Genomic DNA, 21,713 nt, shown 5'->3' on the forward strand with positions numbered 1-21,713 from the left:
GCGCTGGTTTTGATGAGCTCCGCGAGATATTTCTCCCAAAGGTGCCGTACAAATATCAGCGGCATAACTTATTATTAGCAACGAGTTTTAAGACCCATAAAGCTTAACAAAGGGCCGTTTATTTTCGACTTTTCAGAGCCGCTCACTTAGGTTTTCGTGCGCTCGTCGGCTAATGAATTTTTTGCTGCAATTTCTGCGCCGAGCGTCTACATAAACACACATTGCTGGGGTTGAGAACCTTAAGCGCCTCGTTTTTGGTTTAAACGGTTTCTTTATGAAGGTTCAACTCGAATTTAATACATAGGATCAATTTTGAATTTTATATTTTAAAGGAAAATTACCAAACAGCGAATGTTGTTAATTTAATGAGCTTCGTGGACCATATTCTTTGTTCTTGTTTTCATTGGACAAGAGTTTGAAAATTTTAAAACTCGAATCATAATATCTTATCAAATAAAGATTTTTCAACTTTGCCCACTTTTAGTAGTTCTGTTGTTGGTCCAGTTTGCAACAGTTTTGACTGCCTTGAGTCTTCTTCATCTATGTCTACGAAAATTATAAAATCCAGCTCAAAATTAGGCCTGAGAAAGATATTTGATCGTCTAAAATTCCAAACCCCTCACATCATAGCACTACTTGGTGTTTGTGCGCCGCGTTCACCGGCCTGCGGGCCAATTAATGCAGCGGTCGGCGAAAAAGACCTGGCGAGGAGCTGATCCAAAAGATCGCTCGCTCGCTCGCGCAGTGCCTTATTTGTTTTTGTCGTGTATGGAGCTTTAATTTGGCGGCTCCTTTGAAAAAGCTGCCGGCCGCTTTTTTGCCGCCGCCGCCGCCGCTTTCTGCCACTGAAGCTGCCTGCCGCGCACCAAAAACTACTTCGTGCTTTATATGTTGAAAAATACTGCTGCCACCGAACCTAGGAGCAGTTTGCTTCGAGCCAATCTCTTTTCTTAAAAGTGCGGCTTCCTGAAGCAACGAATAAAATCGTTGCAACTTCTTTTCAAATTGAAAATGCCAAATACTTTGTAAATTTTTTTATGAGCGATAGATGCATGCATACACACGTTTCTGAGCCAAAATTGTAACAAGTTAGAGTTAATTTGAGTAATAAAATTACAAAATAATGGCACAAGTATTTCTGTGACTGCGCGTTGGAAGTCATCTCTTTTTTTTCTTGTTTTTGGGGGTTTCAAAAGTTCCTTCAGCTAGAAATCGGATGATTTTTGTATTATATTTATACTTTTTTACCTTTAAACTCATTATGCTGAAACCCTCATCATTTAAAAAACAAAACCTGATGTAATCGGACGCGTAATAATTTTCACAAAGTTGAGTTCAGCAGGGCATAGTCACGTTCGTTGACTTGCAGTTCATCCCCAATTGGACCCCAAGTGCGCAACACGGAGCGATTGCGGCATCCGCTCGCTCCCTTTTTGCGGCTAAATTAAGACCTAAGTGCACAGTGGCGGCGGCAGATCTATGCAAATGAGGGCCGAGAGCCGAAAGGGCAAATTACTATGCGACGCAGGTTCCTCCTTTCTCGTCGGCTCTTATGAGATAGCTGGGCAGGCAGGCAAGCAAGCGAGCGCGCGCGTAAGCCGTCACGGCAAGGGTGTTTGACATGCCATCGCGGCAAACTGGTCGGCTGCGCCGCCAAATAGAGCTACGTGCGCTGCAGACGAATTACCTGCTCTCGATTATACTGGCGGCAAACGGCCCAAACGGCAAAGACGGCCGCCACCTGGCCTGCCCCTGCCGCGTATGCAACCCCGAGCGATTTGCCAGTGCTTTAAATACCACCAATTACCGCTCTCCCCGCCGTCGAAGCAATAATTATTATTATCCCGCCAACAATCAATGCGTGCTCAGATTTCTAATGCCGGCACTTCAACGATCACTATTAATTATATTTGATCACATTGGTTAATAAAAATGACGCCTCTATTTTTCTAGGATATTTCCACTGCATGAACTGTATTGTCTCCATATCAATATTCATATTTTGAAACCTTCGCTATTTTTACAGGGTCGTACCCTTCGATGAGTCACGGCCCGCGGCCGCTGCAGTGGTCTCCATCGCTGCCACAGGCCTTCAACCCGTCTCCTAGTCGCTGCCCCTTGCCCTCAGTGCATGCGTTCAACGCGTATTGGAGCGGCGAGTACCACAGCGCCTCGTGTCCCAACACGCCGCTGCAGCACCCCACTGCCTCTGGACAACAGGTCTTTCAGTTCAACTCATCCATCACTGCAGGTTACATGAAAGATTTTTTTTGTCAACTCGTTCTCCTCCAGAGACATCTCTTTAAAATCATTTTAACGTCTCTCTGAAACTTATTTTATGGCCACTAATGAGAGAAATTCTTGTGTGGCTCGGCAGTTAAAATTTTTTCCTATTTTATATTGTTTAAGGCACAAATTTTGAGTTCAAATTTTCATTAAATAAAAACCACTACTTCTGAACACGGTACTCAGCTCCACAGAACTACATAAAAAGATTTATAGAAAAGAGAAAAACGGGGTCACCGAGCACATTTAATTAAAAGCGCATTACCATTGTTGCGTTGGAGTATTATTTACAGAATTAATATCAAAGGAAAATAATAAATCGCGAATTACCCCCGCGCCATTGAATATCCATCCACCGACACACACATAGACAGACAATTAAAGCGAGCGGTGGTGAAAACAGCCCCTCTTGTGGCGCAAACGCTGAGGGGGTGGTCGGGGTGGGGTGCGGCGAGGGCAGCAAGAGAGATGAGTGCGCGGGCGACTTGTTGAGATTTTAATTATTATTACGCGGCGTGTTACATCCGTCGGCCCCCATTCAAATGAAATGAAAAGCAAAGGGGTGGTTCCACTCGGGGTGGGCTGCAGGGGTGCGTGTAATTGATATCAAGGGTCGGAATGCTCGTCATCGAGCCGGGAGGTCAACTTCAAAATTAAAACTCAAACAAAATTAGTTCCGAGCAGCTGTTTTTCATCGTCAAATAAGTTGTTTGCTCATTTTTGTTTCGGCAGTTGAATCAGCGAAATAGTCGCCATTCGCCGTTCTCTCCAGAAGAAGGATTGCTCTCGCGAAGGGTGTTGTTGTCGATGCAATATCGAGCCCTTGATGCATTGGGGATGCGTTGCGAAGGGTGTGTATTGGGGACAAGATAGTAATATCGAGTGTCTCATATTATTGCGCGCACACACATCAATGAGATGGGCTTTCCAAGCAGCACTGAAGGCAAGGGTCGCTCTGGCTTTTTTATTGCACGCGTGACAGGAATAAAAAGAGGAATGCGCTCCGCTGACTGATTGTTATATTTTTCAATTTGATTTACGGTCTCGCAATCGGACACTTGAATATTGCCCGCAACATCATGAAAGGTTGGTTTCTTCAGCACCAAGAGGGATTTTGTCTCTTGAAAAAATTTTAGACATGATTTTGCAATTTCATCAAATCCATGCCCTTACAAAAGCTGACAGGGCTCGCTTGATGCGCTTTTAATTTATTGTTGCTTTTTAACGTTTCTAACATGATCCATTCAATAAAGACAAGGCTTCCTTTTTGATTGACTGGAAATATAGAATCAAACCCTTACAAAATCTATTTTCCTATTCAGAAATAAAATTTCCCCATCCCCTAATATTTCAAGAAATCATTGTATATTTAATGATAATTTACGCTAGGTTATAACCCTTACCCCCCCCCCCCCCAATACATATAGTGAATACAGACATTCGCTTAAGTCGCTTGTCTGTTATTAAAATTCGAGCCCTTTTAATCATAAAAATTAATATAATTAGCGCTATATGTCCATGCTTGAAATTAATCACGTGCTTACAATATGGTAGTGAGAATCAAGCTAAAAGATTGTAAATTGTTATGAATTTTCTGAGTGTAATTATGTCAAATTATTATACCTCTCGACAAGATAAACAACCAAGATAAGCAATATGATATGCTTCTTGGAAGCTGGCTGATGTTCTCTTATAGCAGGTTGCGATATGGATTGTCATTAATTTCTTGAGGCCCGCCATTTCCCAGAAAGTGAAAATAAGACGATGGTGTATCTGGCGGGTGGAAGAGTCTCTCAATTTCGTCGTTTATCTCTGCGGAGCACTTTGGCGAGCGAGAGAGTGCGATGCGAGAGCGCAATATGTGCGAGAGCGGCGGGCGTATATGTGTTGAGCCGCTCTTCATCACATGTATTGGTGTGCGTGTGCAAGGCAGGGGTAGTTTTGAGGCGCCCTGCGCCACCAGCAGCAAGAAGTGCCAGTGTGCGTATGTGCCGATGTGTGTGTGCGAGAGAGAGAGAGAGAGAGAGAGAGAGAGAGAGAGAGAGAGAGAGAGAGAGCGACCCCCTGCCGGTTTGCAAGCAGCGAACGAAGCCAGCCAGCCTGAAAACCTAATATATTTCGCATCAAACGCTTGAAAGGAGCCATTATGTAGCATGTCACTCGCTCTCTCCAGGGCTGGCCGGCGTAGGGTCTTCTTGCTGCTCGCTTACAGGACACGCCAAATAACGCACTAATGTCCTGCTCTCCTGCAGGGTCACTCTGCTCCTGACAACAATAAAAAAGCTGCCGCCACTGCCGCTTTGCGCCTGCAACTCTCGCCAGAGAGGCGTTTTCCCTCTGCTCCTTTAATGTGTGTGTGCGCCAGAGATATTACCCGAGTCCCCTTTCTTTGTTCTTGAATTAGGCGCTGAAGCTGTTCCCTTTTTATCTTGCCTTGCAGAGGCGCAGTAAAAGGAGTTTTGCAATTTGCCGTTTTATTATATCACTCGTAAAATGTGCCAGAGAATATTATCCTTTTTCATTACGAGAATCGCTTTTCACGATTTTTGGAGACGTTCTTTTCCTTGCACATCCCCCTGGTGAAATGAGAAACGTATTTTTCAACCGTCGTAATTTAAATTTTAGATCATTTGGAACTTAAAAAGTGCATTTTTTTCGAAATTGTTTCAAGTGGAAATTTGAACCTGATTCCTCAGTAATTTCAACTTTAAAAATTGGAAAACCTCTCTAGTGCATTTGCATCACAGGCAAATACAAACTAAGGAGAATATTTTATTTTTTAAACAGTAAAAAATTGTAATTTGTTACAAATAGATAGATTAGCTATATTCGGTAAATTATACAACAGAAGTTCAACGCAGCTAAATATTCGTGAAATCGTCAATTATTTAAAGATTTGATAACATTGAATTCTAATGTCAACGGATTCCTCCTCACAGTCATTTGAACAGTTAAATTTTTGTTTTGTTTTTTAAAAATTTAACATCAAGACATGCAAATATTGATATTTTTTGATTAGCCAATTTACAATTGTAAGCAGCCATTGAAAAACGTAGCATAATTTCAATTTCCCCCTTTTTGTGATGTTTTTAAACTTGCATTAGTTTTGGTAATGTGTGACCGAGCTAAATTTCGAACAAATTCGTTCAACCAAATTTTAAATCGAATTTCAGGAAGTGACTCTTCTACAGTCGTGCCCCAGCAGCGTGAGTTCTGGTACTAGTGAGCAAAAAGGAGACCTCCACGTAACTAGAGATTTGCCCTATATTTCCTCCTCCAGAACTAATTTATCCTGTTTTCCATAAATTTGTCAAAAGCTGTGTTAATTCTTCAGTTTCTGTTTTAATTTATTGCAATTTTACGAAAATTTGCACTATGTATCATGGCCCAAAATTTAGTACAAATGCACGTTCAGGTATAACATAACCTGCGGCTGTTCTCTGGCCATGAAGTCAATTCCAGATACAAAATATGGCGTCAAGAACATGTTGTGTGTCGGACATAGTGCTACCATTAGTATTATTTTTGGAATTTTTCTTAGCGAGAGAATAAGATGCCCATCACTAAAAGTTTCCTTTTCTGCAAGGCATGTGAATACCATATCTCTAAGTCGATTAGAAAAAGTTCCATCCTCCCTAATTATTCGCCCTCGACTGAAAAGGGGGCACTCCATTAGGCAAAATGAGGAGGTTGTTTGATTTTGAGTTACCTGTGCAGCTAAATCAGCTGATAATCAATGATGAAACTTCAGGGATCTTTGTCATTTAAAATTGAAAGATACTCTACTTGATCTTTGAAATCTTTGCTCAATCGTACTGCTAGACAGTATGTTGTGAAGAAACTATGCATTAAAATGTGCAGGAACTTTGTTAAAGCTCAACTGCGTTTGTTGCGCTGATTTCTGTATGAAGAGTATTTATGAAATCAAAATATGTATAATGAACAGTAAATATAATTATTTATTAAAATTTACTTAGCAAAATGAGAAATGATTGGTTTTTATTTAACTTATTTTCCCAACTGAAAATCAATTTTAGATCCTATTACATATCCAGCCAATTCTGACCAGTATCGGCTGGAGCTAATATAGATACTTCCAAAGTCGCATCTTTCGTATTAAAAAAGAAATGTAATTGAAGTCTTGTGTATTTAGAATAAAGGCATTGAAAAGAACATATTTAATAACAGGGGCCACATTGTGTAACGCTTTTGTAACTGGTTTTTTCCTCATATTATTTGTTTCTTAGTTTGCGAGAGTGGCTGGTTTCGCTCTCTTTGGTACTCGGTATACAAAAAATCTAAATATTGAGATAGTAAACACCAAAATAGATTTGCATTTTCTCTCGTCTTTGATCTAAACTGGCTCGAATGTATTTTCTAATTTTATCTTTCATTCCCGCCATTTCCAATGATTTTTTTTTACAAATAAATTTAAGCAGGTAAATCCTAAGACGAGGTGGAGGCTGCGAAATTCGAAGAAGCGCCTGCTCCACTTGAGCGCGCGCGTGTGTTTTTGCGTTTACACGCAAAACACTTTTATGTGTGGCGGGTACGTATTTCACAAAATAAGCTGGCAAAGTGCACAGTAGCAGCAGCAAAGCTTTCATCTCTCGAGCAATTCTTTTGAAATTACGCCTCTTTGTTCTTTTATTCCGCACATCACAGAGAGAAGACATCAAGGTATAAAAGGAAACAAATTTCCTTGCCCTATCTGGCAGTGTATCTGGCAGTTGTGTAGCTCCCACGGTAGTATTATATCGGAATTTTGCTGCTCCTTTGTGAAAGACAAAAGTTGCCGCCGCCGCCGCTGCTTCTTGCCTTTTCGCTCTCGCTCCGCTCGTTCGCTCGCTCGACGCCCTTAATACGTGAGCTCAAATCCTCAGCTTTCCTCTCTCTCGCTCGCTCACTCGGCCTCAGCTCGCCACGACTTAATTGGACAAATTAATTTTTGTGCCCGGACAAATTCAAATATAAGCAAATCACGAGTATTGACGCGACCGCGGTGAGTGCGAGAAAGCGGACACGAGGCTGAAATTTTAATGGGTGCAAATGACAAAACAGGTCTCGTGGAGTCGCGCGTTTTTTATCCGTTGCCTGGGTGGTCTAGAATTCCTAGCCTCTAATCAATATCAATCAAGCCCTTAAGAGTGCACTCAAATTGATGTCGTTTAATAGTTTTTTCCTGGACCCTTGGGACCTGACTCTTGGTGCGTATTTCTTGGAGAGCCCGAGCGGCTTTTCTTTCTACTCTTGTCCGAGTGGATTTTTTATTTGCCCTCGCCTATGGTCCGAAAGAGGAATGTGTCTCTGCTGAATAATTATCCTCGCGTCTCCAAACTGTGTTTTCCTTCTCGTAATTAGAAGACGGATTCCTCCCTGCTCTGTATAGATATTAAAGAAAATATTTCACAGTGTTAACTCGAGTGTCATTCACAAGAAACTCCATTAATTACGGCGCTTGATTGCGAGTCAACTGCTTCCTCAATGTTTTCCTCTCAAAAGATTTTTTCATCGTTATTCTAATTTCTTCTCGTTGAAACAAAATCAACCATCATTTTAGGGTCGATATATTATTTGTATTTGTAACACAATATTTCAAATAATTGAGCAATTGGAGCCATCTTCACGCAGCTTAGCAAGTTACATCTAGTTGGAAAGGGGTAATCTCAACGGAGGCAATACCTCTGGCAATTCAATTTAAAACTTCCCTTAGAGCGCCAATATTTCGTTTAAAAGCGTTCTGATTATTTTGGTAAATTTTTATTGGCACGCCTATTTAAAAGAAATTGTAAGGGTGGGTATTGTTTATGAATTAACAGCTCTATAAATGTGTTTATGATGTTATTTTTAAAATAATTAAATATTATAAATAAATACACATATTAAAACAAAATTAAGATCACTTAAGCAACATTGTAACACTTAATTGCAAATTGCAGTAATGGTGAAGTCGGCAAAAAACACGTAATTTGGTAAAATATTGTGCATGTCATTGAAATTTCACGTTTGAAGTGACTGGTAAAAAAGTGAAATATTTTACCATATAACGTGCTTTTCCAATTTTGCCATTGTTGCAGCTTTCAATGGTGTCCCGTGTTTTTTACCTGAATTTGGAATGCCCAATAACTCAGTTCATGGAATACTGTTCCGAAAATGTTTTGCCAGCAAAATATCAAACGACGAGCATGGATATGTCCGAAATTTTATGTTCAGTTTGAAGGAGATTTAATTTAATTCTCTAATTGCAAACTTAAATTTCAACAGAGATATGGATTTTTCAAAGTAAATACTCTGTTTTCAAATTAAAACATTCCACTAAATTAAACACACTTGAAGCAAGCTCAGAGACATAGCTGAGACTGCTGAACATAATGCTCGTGCTTCGAGTCTAGGAAATCAGATTTCCAGAGGTAAAATAATCAAATACGTGATACTGAACAAACGCATAATAATAAGAGTGTCAGAAAAACTGTTGAACGGGGACGTAGACGTTGCCTGATTCCTTAAGATATCAAGCAATTATTGCCACGATCTTGCTCGGCACACGCAACTGCGGCAGCAACAAAAGCAAAAGCATGTACGGCCACAATCTGTTCTTGTTGAATATGATTCTGGTTATTCTGCTTATTATCTATGTCCACACCTATGGAAACTGAAAACAAAATAAAATCAAATTTTGATTCTTAAAAGTAATGTAAGTTTAAAAAATCTGATTTCAGATTTGATTTTAGTCTGGGCTCACTTCGGCTATGTCCTCCTGGACAAAGTCTTAGAAACTTGTTTTCCAGAAGTGTCGCCCTTTCTCACATGCTTTTTTTCCTATTTGTAAACTGACCTGTGATAACATGAATGTACTTTGACAAATTGTGAGAATAAACAGCTAAACAATAAACAAACAAATTTTGAATCAATTTATCTTTAATTTATTTTTTCCAATTTTCGGGTACAACAATACTGGGCATTCAACGTCTGTTTTCAGGCATTTTCCGTTTTTTATATTTAGACATTACAAAAATACTGTTTCGGGTAGTCCAGTTTCCGTCAAAACCAGGCACGCCATTTCAATTGTTTGTTAAAGTTAGTAATTGTGATAATAATGCCTTTTACTTTTTCTCACCTTTTAATTATGAATTTAATTTGGGCTACCAGCTAAAAATTGCTGACTCTACCATAACTGTTTTGTAATATACAATATTTTTGTTAAAAAATAAACCATTTAAATTAAGATTTTAGGTAAGAAAATTTATTAATCACTAAAATCAAAGAAAAAATTATTCCAAGTAAGGCGATGAAAGCCTCGTTCTGTTATATAGAGATAATTACAAATCATATTTTTTGTACTTGGTAGTTAGCTTGAAATATAGAAGATATATACGCTACTACATGTTTAATAAATAAGTATAAATGGTACAATCCATACAAACTTCATCACAAAATTTACATTTCCAGTGCATAGAAGTATCCAAAAGGGATTGATTTACTTTACATGTCAGAAAGTGGAAACCACGAATGAGTGTGTTCGTGAAAACATTGCCATCTTTACAGTTTGACGCCCACCAGTTCTTATTAATTTGTAATTTTTCTGCATATGGCAAAATTTAAACTAATCAATTTTAACATACACACAGCAATTTAAAAAATTAAAATGTTTTAGCCTTCATTCAAACCATTAAATAATTTATGATCTATAGGATAAATATTATCCAAGACATGACAGTATTTCTGCCAGGCAAAGCGGTGATTCGCTTTCGCTATTTTGCATTGGAAATAATCAAGCATTGCGGAACGTAACCAAGCGAAGGCCATCTGCAGAGCAGGTCGCAAACTGGTTCGACGGCGGCCGCGGGCGAGTGGAGTCTCCTGCCGGTCGGGTCGGAAGCAGCGGGGTGCCCGCCCGGCGCCGACGGGGGTGGCGGGCGAGTGGAGGGCGAAGCAGCCCGCACATGGGCAGGGGTGGCAACAGCACTGCGGATGTTGCCCGGCGGAGGCGGACAGGTAGGCAACCAGCAGTCGACGCCTAATGCCGGTCCGTTCTTTTTGTCCCGCAGACTCGCAATAGGCGTCCGCCGCGCGGTCCGTCACCCTCCACAACCCCTGAGCGCCTCGTGACGCATGGCTCGCCCCCGTTGAAACCACTCCTTTCACCCCGCACATTCCACGCAACCGTTTTTGTAGCATTCATCGGGGGATTTGCTATAATTCGGCTTTTTATGGCACACAAGATTATTTTTACGCTTTTTGCGGCGATTCCGTGACAGCGACGCGGAATGAGTTTTATCGCGAATAATTGGCTGTCATGTGTTCGGAATTGAAATTTTACGGTGCTGCACGGCTGATCGGAACTGGATCCTGCGCAAATACTCGCTGACCTTTGATCTTTTGCCGGAGACCCGGACAATAAAAGTCGTCAGCGCGCGGATAGCGCCTGTTTTTGCCCTGCCGTTTGAATTTATTGGGCCAATCGCATTGCGCTTTCTCTACAGTAAATAGCCCATATAAAAATATTATTTTTTTGCGTGTGCGTACTTAACTTGTTTGTTTTGAGAACAAAAATTGAACTTAAGGATTATTTTTCTACTTTGTATTTTTGTTATAATTTCTATGTTAACAAAAATTAATGGCTAATTACTATTTCCTCTCTATCATTTCATTTTTCTTACTCATTTTCGAACTATTGACACACTTTTAACAATACAATCTAAGTTAGTTGTTTCATCGTAGGAATGGTGAATCGTTGAACATTTTCTTCGCAGATTTTGTAGACTGTTAATAATTATTATTTCAAACAATTTTGAGGCCCCCAAGTAGATTTTGGTGTTTGTAAAAAGTTAATACAACATGCTTTGTACATAATACTAGAAATGCATGTGTCTCACATATATTCTCAAAGCTGAAGAATCTATTCTTTTGGTTATTACGCGTGCACGACTAATTAAATTATGTGTATAACACTCACTTTCTTATGTCTATATCTGAGGTCAAATCAGCTCGAAAATTCAAGGTCGATAAAACATACCCTTAAGTTATATAAGGAAATGTGAATGCTAACTTAATCAGCGGTTGCATTCAGATCACGTATTAGATTTAACCCCAATTTCACGCGCAGAATGGCGGCCTATTTAAAATTCAATTCGAGCGAGAAGTGTTCTGCTGGCCCGCGCGTTCGCATACAGACACACACAAATTTTCGTCTGGAACGATTTTATCATTTGTGTGATGGCAAAGTCATAAAATCGGGGCCCATTTTACGACCTCCGCAATACATTCGTTTGGCTGCGGCGTTGCTGGCATGAGCGAGCTGATTGCGAGAGAAAGAGAGATGCTTTTGAATGCGTGCAGCCCCCTGGCCACCCTCGCCGCCGCATTTGTTGGCCGCTACTATCTGATGTGTCGCCCACACGGGTTGCTTCCTTCTGCAGGTCGACCTAATGGGCTAATTCGGCTATGACCACCCCGCTGGAGGCGAACGTGACTCTGGGGACCGCGGAGGACCCCTCCAATTTCACGGCACTGCCGCCAGGTAAGCGTTTAAGCGACGTTACATCGCCGTAATTCACCCAGGCTTGTTTGCCAACTCGTGGCTTGACTATTTTAGTGAACGAGCGCATGCTGAAATATTGCCCTTTGAATAGGGTTGTGCGATCAAAACGTAATTTGGTCTAAATTGTCTCTTGGAGTAAGTGGCTCGATTTGTTCACCATGAAAACTTCAAATGTCGTAAATCAAGAAAACAATGGTTTTTTATCAGAAGAGAAGATGAAGAATCGTAAATTGCAGTTAGTCTCAGGGGAATTCATTTTGCTCAAAATGTTTTTTAATTTAATTTTCTTTATTTTGTATTTGTTGAAGCCGACAATAACCAAATCACAAGATTTAACACTAATTGTTGGAAATCTTTAGTTCTGGCAATATCAATCGACTTCTAACAAATACTTTGATTTTTTAAGAGGACTTTTTTCTTACAGTGAAATGCGGAAATAATTGTAAATTGCAGAAGACCTTTTTGACAATGCTATTATGACAATTCAAAAATTTAGTTCTTTGTACTCATTTTAATTTAAGAATTTATACATCTTCATAATACATTTTACCATGATCTGAGAAAACATTTTTTTACATTTAGATATTCTGGCCAGACGGAATAAAAGAAAATGAAATCACATTAAATTTACCATTTTCACCATATGAATTCATGGTATTAATTAAAATTAAACTCTTTTTTGTCAGAATAATCAAATGCAGCTGCCTCGGTGTGTAGAGAGCTGATTATTTTTCATATTTCTACAGATCGGTCAGGATGTCAGGAAAAGATCAATTTAATTGTTCTGACAATTATGACAACCTCGTGTGCTTTCGACTTCATTGGCATCTATCAAGAGTATTCTTTTCTCTTTAAAAAATACTTTCAGTGAAAGATTGAAGTTTTCATGTTCAAATGTAAAACGCAATATAATCGCTCTTTGATTTAAAATTATAGAACAATTGAGGAAAAATTGCACAAAATACGGAATTTACGTATATTTACATTTAGACAAACGCGAAAAACGACTATGTATATGCTACTTCTCTTTTAAGAATGCAGTTGATAGGCCAGTGAATTAGAATCCTGTGGGGCATGGATTTTGTTTTGCAGGTTAAGTACTGCTTTGAGACCTTGGGGAGCAAAACAGCTGCTGCGTCCAGTATGTGAACGTGCGCGATAATGTGTCATTTCTTAGCTAGCTAACCTGATCGAAAACACTGTTTCTCTCTTGACAAGGTCATTGCTGTGTTTTGTCTAAGCGAAAATGCAGAGATTTTTAAACTCAATTGAAAAATCTTTGATGTTATTTTAATTATATTTTACTTGAATTCAATGTTCCATGTATTGTGTGTCAATCTCAATATTTTGTTACATAGTCTTTTTTAGTTTTAAACCAATCGTAGCAAAATTTATAAGATTATTATGGAAATGGACAAACGCATTCAATTTCATGATATGTTAATATAATTTTTTGACGGGTCACTTGATTGATGTAACATACTATAGCGAATAACTAATAGGCACTGCAATGTTTACTTATTTTCCATTTGCATAATGCCCGTAACAAAAAGTCGGCCGTTATTGATGTCATCGCGTTTACCATTTTGCCCATAACTCATCCTTCTTTCTGGCTCACGCAAGATTTTTCCGTCCGTTCACAAAAACCGCGTGTGTATTTCGTCAGTGCCGCTCCACGAGCACTTTCCTGAAAGCAAACGCCCATTTATCTCGAAGGAACTTGCCAAAATTTCGCAAACACGGCTCAATGCAGAGAGTACGGTGCGTGCCTTCTCGGCGCGCTTCCAACCCCTTCCTTCCTGTTGTCTAGACGCAAATGATTCGCGGGCGGGCGTTGTGCATCAATGGCAGATTTTGCCGAGCGATTTTGCGCATAATGCCGACGAGACATTAGAGGGACCGAAATAGCCGGCCGCAATGATGGAGCGACGCGCAGATAAAATAAAGTAGAGTGCTACAGTGGCGAGAGCCGTGCCAAGTGATAATAAAACAAGCTGCCCGTATACACACTCACATACTAACAAGGCGCACGCACGTTTACTCTCTCTCACTCTCTGTGTATGTATGATGTTTGTGTATAATGCAAGCGAGGGGGACGGGTTAGCCGCTCTGATGACCATAATCTTGGGCAAAGCGTTGCCCTCCGGCTCGCTGCCTGTTCTTGCCCTTGCCTCCGACACACTATTATCGCCATCACCATCCGCGTGGCGGACGCCACACCGCAAAACACTTGATTTACGGCGCCCAGATTTTGGCTATTTCCGCGCGAGTATTGCGGGAGTTTCCTGCATTTAAAGTCAACTGAAATAGATCATGGCTAAGCTAATTATATATTAAATGCAAGTCTATAGTCTATATTATACAATGAATCAGTCAAAAAGGGTAGAAACCACACCATTTTTGCCAACCCATTATACGATATGATTGAGGCTTTTCTGGAGGGAACCAAAGAATAAAAGCTGAATTATGGCTATTGTTGATTATTTATTTGTACATGCTTGAAAATGCAAACCAGCAAGTAGCTATTCGTAAATAGTTTTCATAATTATTAATGGTTAAAAATTATCAACAAAATCATTTTTTCTGTAGTTTTTATGTCATTTAATTATATTCCGTAAAAAGAATAACTATCAATTTATTTTTTAACATTTAAAAAATAGATACCTTTTGTTTGTGAGTTTGGTGAGTTCATAAATATCACTAACTTGTTTCTCTTACTTAAATAATCCTCTGTTAAAATTCTGGAAATTTTCAACAAAGTTTTTTTTTAAATTAATCAGTTGAAAATAAGAATGTTTATACTGTTTCATTTGAGGAACGCGGTCATTAAGCAACTGTGCGTGGCTGTAAATAATCAACTCTCGTAAAGTAAGCTGGCAATGGCTTATCTTATACTTGCGCTGCGTCGGCACTTTTCTTTCGCGTTCATTACACCCATTCGGATCGCCGGCGCTTTTTGCCATTTCGGCCATTGCGCCACGATTGGACACCGTTTATTATTTCTACTCCTCCAGCATGCGGCTGAGCTGGCTATCGTAAGAGTTCATTTATTTTGTGATGCAATTCACCAGCGTTTGATGGACTGGTTGCCGCTGCCGTGAAACGCGCCGCTCTGCTGTGTCTATTTGCGACTTTTGTTATTTATGTAGCACGTCGTTTATAATCCTGCTAACTTGCGTTACAAATATTAACAGCGCTCTCCCAGCATTAAATTTGTTTTGTCCTCGGCAGCATAGATAAAACACGCGGCAGACTTGATGCAAATGGTGTAAAACGCTACAAAAGTAAAGCGTTTGTTCCACGGAATTGGCCAACGTTGTTATTATTCAAATAAAGGATTAGTTGGGTGGAGATTAAGGGCGCGCATTTGGTGTGAAATAGGTCTGTTCACGGTTGAATGGATTTCCAAACAACGAGACTTTTTCATAAAATCTTACTTTGTAAGCTACTTATTGTTTGCAGCGCGCATTGAATTTACTTGCAAACAAATGCTTATGCGTCCTTGTTAACGCAATCAAGGATGCGAGCTCCGAATGCGGAGTATAATATGCCCAGGGTTGTTTTGAAAGGCTGCTAACTCAGTTATGCAATTGCATGGTGAGCTAGCTCGTTAGTTGGAAATCTTGCCCGGTTAAAAGCGTTTCTTGTAAACCTTGAGCAAAAAATATTTCTTTTGATCTAGCATGGAGACCACGACAGCATTTTTTTAGTGCAAATATATAAATTGGAAAAGAGTTAACAGTATCAAATTATAGGGGAATGCGATAAAGCAGCTAAGAATTGCTGAGTCAAAGGGATTCAGGCCCTAGACGCTTGTCACCATAAAAGTTATTGTTGGATTTATATTCCAGTAAGCATCTCTATTTTTTTAAACGCAATCGTTATCAAAACCTTAACTGCATACATTTTCTTCTTCAATATGATAAAAGTCGTATGATCACTAACAATTAGATTCGCCTGGCATGACATTCACTTTTTAATATTAAAAACTGTATCATTAAACATTCAAGTGGATCAAACGATTACAAAATGCCTTTTCCATTTAATTTTATCTGCAATTTTATCCCGGTCCTCGGACAGGGATAAAAAGAGCAAAAAAATACATACAAATTTAGTTGAAGCCGATAGTATGAATTTCTGAGCATTTCTGCTTAATGTTCTTCTTAAAATTAGTGTGTTTCATGAAAACAAAATCGGTTATTTAAATGATTGCGGTTTCAAGCATCCCGTATTTTTTATTTTGCATAATTTTTAGAGGGAAGAAATACAAGAATTAAAGAAAAAATGTTATTTATGTTAATTTCTTTCTCTCGGGACTTTGTTTCAGTAGTTCCACATGTGAGCACCGGAGGACTGAGCTGGTGCAATGAGTGGAAAGACCCCCAGCACGTCCTTTTCCAGCTGGCCAACGTGTGTTTCATGATTTCCTATTTGGCGCCCAGCTCGCGGCACGGCATTCTCTTCATGCATGCAACTCTCATTTTAGGCAGGTTTTCCTTCCGTCCAACTTGCATTATTACGCTCCAGTCTTTGTGAAAATAAAATATCTAACCTAATAATCCGTGGAGGACCTTGACTCGAATTAGCCATTAACTCGGGTAGCGCGTAATGAAGGCAGCGAAAACGCCACCGCCGCTCGAAATAAAATTCCTTTCTGTCGCAGGAAATTAGAGTTGCATGTTTGCACAGCACGGGCGTGCAGCCTATTAAAAGAAAATATTGGGTTAATCTCACCCCCGGGTGTACAAGGGCCGGTTTTTAATCAGCTTGATGAAACATTGAATGCGGTGGAACAATAAAAAAAAGTTTCGGCCAAATGACACGTCAAGATAGATTCAATCTGCCACCCTAGAAATTAAGATCGACATGGACGTAAATTGATTATAGTTTTTATCACCGCGTCTGTTGTTATTTACTGAAGCCTCTTGGTTGCAATATTGATAAAAGGGAAATGATAAAGATTATTTTCACAACTAGTTATCTGCCATGAAAATCCCAGCAATCGTTCCCTTTTTTCTGCTTGGTCGTTAAAATCTAGAAAAAAATTATTTTTAATAATAGCATAGCTCTGTTTGAAGATCGGGAGTAAAAATCTTTTTGTTCATTTAAGATGTTCTGGGCCTATCAAATCAATAATTTTACTAAAATCAAATTAAATAATATTCCCCTCTTATAAGATCTCATACTTTCATAGATAGTATCTCAAAACGCTCAGAAGTAGGAATTAATCTAATAAGGAATCCGAATTACCATATATTCGTGAATGATATGTGGTCCCATCTGCTGAAGGCTTGGTAAACTAGGATATAACTAGTGGTATAGGTCCGCTAATATAGCTACTTGTTTACCTTTTCTTATTGTTGAAATGATAAATTAAAAAATGGCTCCCCTGGTTTTTTCTAAACCTCCATAAAATTGCAATGCAAAATTGACTTTCTAACATGATTTAAGTTCAATCGAAATAATTTATTTCCGTTTCAAAAGTTCATGGTGCTATGTATCTTGTTTTTTCATTCCCTTCTAGGTTTCTTGCTCTTCTGTACGTGGTCGTGGAACATAATCTGCGCAGCGGACATTTTCACCTGGAATCTGGCTTTCATCTTTTTCAACGCCGGCCAACTGCTGTCGATCATTTATCAAATGCGGCCGGTCAAGTTCGACGCGGAGCTCGAGGACGTTTATCTCACCCTCTTCTACCCCTTCAAGGTATGCACGTCGATTTCCCGTCGGCCGACACACGCAAGCCAGAGGGCATTTAAATTGATTGCAGGTGTCGCGGTCGACGTTCAAACGGATGGTCCACAGTGAATTCGCTCAGATCATGTCTCTGCACGCCGGCGAGGCGTACGCTATGCAAAATCTGACCAAGACTGACCGTCTGGGTCTGCTAATATCAGGCAAAGTTAGTGCAACGATTATTTCTTCTTTAATCCAGCCATTTCGAAACAGATAAAATACAAAAATTTACGGAAAGAATGGCAATCAAAATTAGAACGTGAGAAATCCTTGGAAAATTTATATTTTATCCTCTTAACTTAAAAAATTTATTGATTAGAATAAATTTCACGAGACAATTTTCGGGATATATTTAACATTAGCAGATATGATTTTACGATAATGTAATTTTTTCCTTCAAGATAAACGTTCTGTCAGACCAGCAATTCCTGCATCATATATTGCCGTGTGAATTCCTTGACTCACCCGAGTTTGAATCAAGCAAGGCGAACACGGAGGACAAATTCAAGGTAAATTGAGGATGAAAAATTAGGGCGCACATGGGCTGGAAATTTGCACCTTATTAAATATTCATGAGTCAGAGACAGATATCAGGCTCCCCCCTTCAGCGCCAGCTTTTTCATATGGGCACAAATGTACGACTTTGAACTCATTCAAGCGTAAAAATCCTTAATGCATGATCGAGGCTGCTGGGGAGACTGAAAAGAAAAACGTAAAAGTATTGCATTAAAATAAGCTTTGAATAAGGAGAGAAATTGAAGAAAATCTTAGTTTGCATTCCAATTTTACTGTTAAACAAGTCATTACAAAGAGCAATGAAAAATATTCAGGCTGCCAGAAGTGTGCCACAGCGGTCGTAAAGTTCCTTTCCAACAGTTTTCTCGCCCGTAGGCCAGCGGAGGGGTGCAACGCCCAACCGAAGAATGATTTGCCGGGCAGCAGAAAAAACGCCCTCTCGGCTCGTTTCGGCCTCGCAAGCAGTCACTTCGAATGCCACTCACGCGAGAGCGTTTTAATTAGCACCGAGTAGACCCCTCTGCTTGATGCCCGTCTCGCGTCGCAATTCGCGGCCTTTTAATGCAGACTAGCACACACACACACACACTCACTTGCATGCATGCGTGCCGGCCGACTCGGCTAATTCGATGAGAGAGAAACTGTCATGTGATACAGGCGCATTAATCAAGCTTGGGCACATTTTTCTTGCAGCCCGAGCCCACCCGAGGTCGCTTCCTAATTTATTACTGCACGTACCGACATGAACATACATTACACTGCAGCTGAAATTTCATACGCGTGTGCATGGTCACTCTGTTTAATTGAACTGCAAAAAATGTACGCCCTATGAATTTAAAGTATAACATTTTTGCTGTGTACAGAAAAACTCAAATTAATCTCGCTGTTTTAGTTTTTTTCTCGAAAAAAAAATGTATGGGATTACTTTTTAGTGAATTTTTATATCTTAGAACTATTGAAATGGGCTTATAGAAGTCACGAAAAACACTTGAAATTTTCAGAAAAATGACACTAGTGATGAATCCGTTGATGACTTAAAATTGGGTGCTATATTTGATCGCATCCGGCAAGAGGAATTCAAGGCATATATGCCTTAATTGTTTTTATGAAAATACGTTCACTAGAAGAGATGAGTTTTTTTTATTTTTCTAAATATTTTCAATTAACAGTCCCGTGAAACGTAAAACCCACGAAAAGGACGATTTCGACTAAATATTTTTCATAGATTCTCATAGGGTAGTGTAATAACTGGTTTTAATTTTGGTGTTTTACTTGACACGTGCCAAAAACGTGCTCTAACCTGTGATTTTCGCTTGTCTTTATTTACCATTGAAAATGTGATTTTATTAAAAATAAGCTCATCGCAATGCTCATTGTTTACAGACTGTTTAATGTTCACACATTTTTCTTAATTGTTAGGTTTCAATAGTGGCAGCCACATCGTGCCGCTACATTTATTGGATGCGCACCGCTCTCGAATATTTGTTCGTTAAGGAGCCGTACTTGGCCACCGTGCTGCAGACGCTGATTGCGCGTGACATCACAACCAAGCTGTACACCATGAACACGAAGGTAATTTTTCAACTCGTTTTCACACAAATCGAGGGTGAAAGGAAATGAATATCGTGCTGGCCGACCATTCCAAATAATTGAGTGTCAGGATTGGCATATTTTTTACTTGAACACGTTTGCTGGGTGACAAAATAGGGGGAATAAGTTTATGTTCTTTGGATAAGACGCGGCCTGAGATAGCCTCAAATTACGAATTTCGCCAGAAAAGTATTGACTGATTGAATGCTTGCGATTGTGCATGCAGCTCATGACTGCTAGGGGTTCGCACTTGGACATCAGGCTTCCAAGCATCAGCTCCGCAGCTTTTGGATCCATGGCAGCTGGCGATTACAAAGACCCACCACGAAGCATCAAGCACAACATCTTTGCGGAAACTCGTAAGAAATGTCGTTCTGTAAAATTCAAAATTTTAAAATTAGGTGGTGGTTACTGATATTTCTTCTTAGATAACAAAAATAAAAAACGATTAACGCCACCAAGAAACTTTTTTTATCTTTTGAGAAGACGAAAAGTGAAGATCTAATTATATGGCGTTCTTTAAATTAGAAAACAGAAGATATCATCAAGTAAAATCAAATAAAAATTTTGGAAACGCACCCCAACATCACCCTGCCTCGAAAAAGTGCACAGATATTTTATTTTTTTTTAAAAAAAGGCAGGGCATTGTAAGAAAAATGGTGTCCTCCATTGACTGTAGCGTTTGCTGGCAACATCCCGATCCAGAAGGACACAACCGGTCTGCTGCTGCCGAACGGCAGGTTGCAGATGGAGCCGTTGCGCGAGCTACCCTCAACAGATGATTTGGCGTCGGGCGTGCAGAGCTGGCTGGACACCAACTCCAAGTACCACGGCCACCACACGCCTGACCACAACTTCTAGCTTTCGCTTATATGCAACCGGCGTGACGCTCGTGCCCGCCACATTGCATACGCTCGCTAATCAAGTCTCGACGGGCAGAATTAATTGGCGCAGATAAGGATGGATGGCTTCATGTGGGAAACTGTTGGTAATTGCTCACTGCTCGGATTAAAACAAAGTTAGACATAATTGCGAAGTTTTATTTTTCAACTATTCCCGTAATCTAAATCAAATCCCTGGGGGTGCGATGATATCATTTTTTTATCTAATTTATATCTCGTCAAAGGTAAAATATTTTGAATACAAATTTATTGCTGGATTTCAACTTTCAGGGAGCCCTGTCTACCTGCATCCTTACATCAATCCCGGTTCAAAATTGTTACAGTAATGCACTTGAGGGGGGGGGGGGTAATTAATAATTTTAATATCTTAGTGTTAAGCTATAATCATATTTAACCTGTATCCCATAGAGTTGCGGTGCATATAATAATTACCATACAATTGAAAGTGAAGCTGTTGGGCTAAATAAAAGTCTATTATTTAAAATCTAATTTGCATTTGGCTTCATTTACATTCATAGGCAACCATAAATAACACGCAGACCGTTGGCATCAGCATTTAATTCTTTTCACGGCGATGCAATCTCGGCGTGCGTTTTTATTTTCGACCCTTCCTGCCGCGAACGATCTCGCGCATTGCTCGCATTAGCATATGATATAAAATGCGTGTGTGAGTGTGCAAGCTACCCCGTGCGAGCGTACACTGCACAGCGGCCGAACGTCGGCACGGCGCGTGTTTTCTGGCCTTGCAGCGCCCGCTCAATTCCGCTATGGCAACAATCTCTCTTGTATTCGCCCAGCCGTTTTTCCAGCTGCTATCGACCTTCACCTTCACGTGATTACGGGGCGGCGCACACTTTTCTTGCTCCGATTTAATTGCCCAACAAACATACACACACGTTTCCCCAACTGCTGCTCTGTTATCGCTGGTGACGCACAATATGGCCCACTTTTCCAAGCAAGAACAGTTCCTTTTTGGATAGAAGCTTTATTTTCTAGAATAATAATCAACCAGTTTAACAGGCAAAATCTACATCAGGTCTAATCTGATTAAATATTTGATCAAAATAAATTGAAATGCGTATGGTAATAAATTTTTGGTCATCTCACAATGGACAGATTGATAAACCAATAAAAAAATGAAC

At 39.8% G+C, this 21,713-nt stretch overlaps 2 protein-coding genes across 5 annotated transcripts in view; both read left to right on the top strand.

The window, feature by feature from the left end:
* Window positions 1–5,712, top strand: part of LOC135940302 (uncharacterized) — a 41,876-nt gene extending 36,164 nt beyond the window's left edge. The window contains exons 6-7 of the mRNA XM_065485139.1: window positions 2,027–2,251; window positions 5,460–5,712. Coding sequence (XP_065341211.1) covers window positions 2,027–2,251; window positions 5,460–5,509 — 275 coding nt within the window. The 3' untranslated portion in view covers window positions 5,510–5,712. The remainder of the gene's footprint in view (window positions 1–2,026; window positions 2,252–5,459) is intronic.
* Window positions 5,713–10,159: 4,447 nt separating this feature from the next.
* LOC135940166 (popeye domain-containing protein 3-like) lies at window positions 10,160–20,698 on the top strand. 4 transcript variants are annotated; one of them, XM_065484946.1, is made up of 9 exons: window positions 10,160–10,281; window positions 11,706–11,806; window positions 16,155–16,313; window positions 17,352–17,533; window positions 17,598–17,729; window positions 17,965–18,072; window positions 19,499–19,651; window positions 19,896–20,028; window positions 20,349–20,698. In XM_065484946.1, exons 2-9 carry the CDS (start codon window positions 11,731–11,733, stop codon window positions 20,528–20,530), a joined length of 1,125 nt encoding a protein of 374 aa, XP_065341018.1. In that variant the 5' UTR covers window positions 10,160–10,281; window positions 11,706–11,730; the 3' UTR covers window positions 20,531–20,698. The 4 variants fall into 4 exon arrangements, with proteins under 4 accessions (XP_065341018.1, XP_065341020.1, XP_065341019.1 ...); XM_065484948.1 differs by having other exon boundaries at window positions 16,158–16,313; XM_065484947.1 differs by lacking the exon at window positions 10,160–10,281 and adding an exon at window positions 10,289–10,312.
* The last annotated feature ends 1,015 nt before the right edge of the window (window positions 20,699–21,713 follow it).

Source organism: Cloeon dipterum, chromosome 3 (assembly GCF_949628265.1).
Source record: "Cloeon dipterum chromosome 3, ieCloDipt1.1, whole genome shotgun sequence".
Taxonomy (NCBI): domain Eukaryota; kingdom Metazoa; phylum Arthropoda; class Insecta; order Ephemeroptera; family Baetidae; genus Cloeon; species Cloeon dipterum.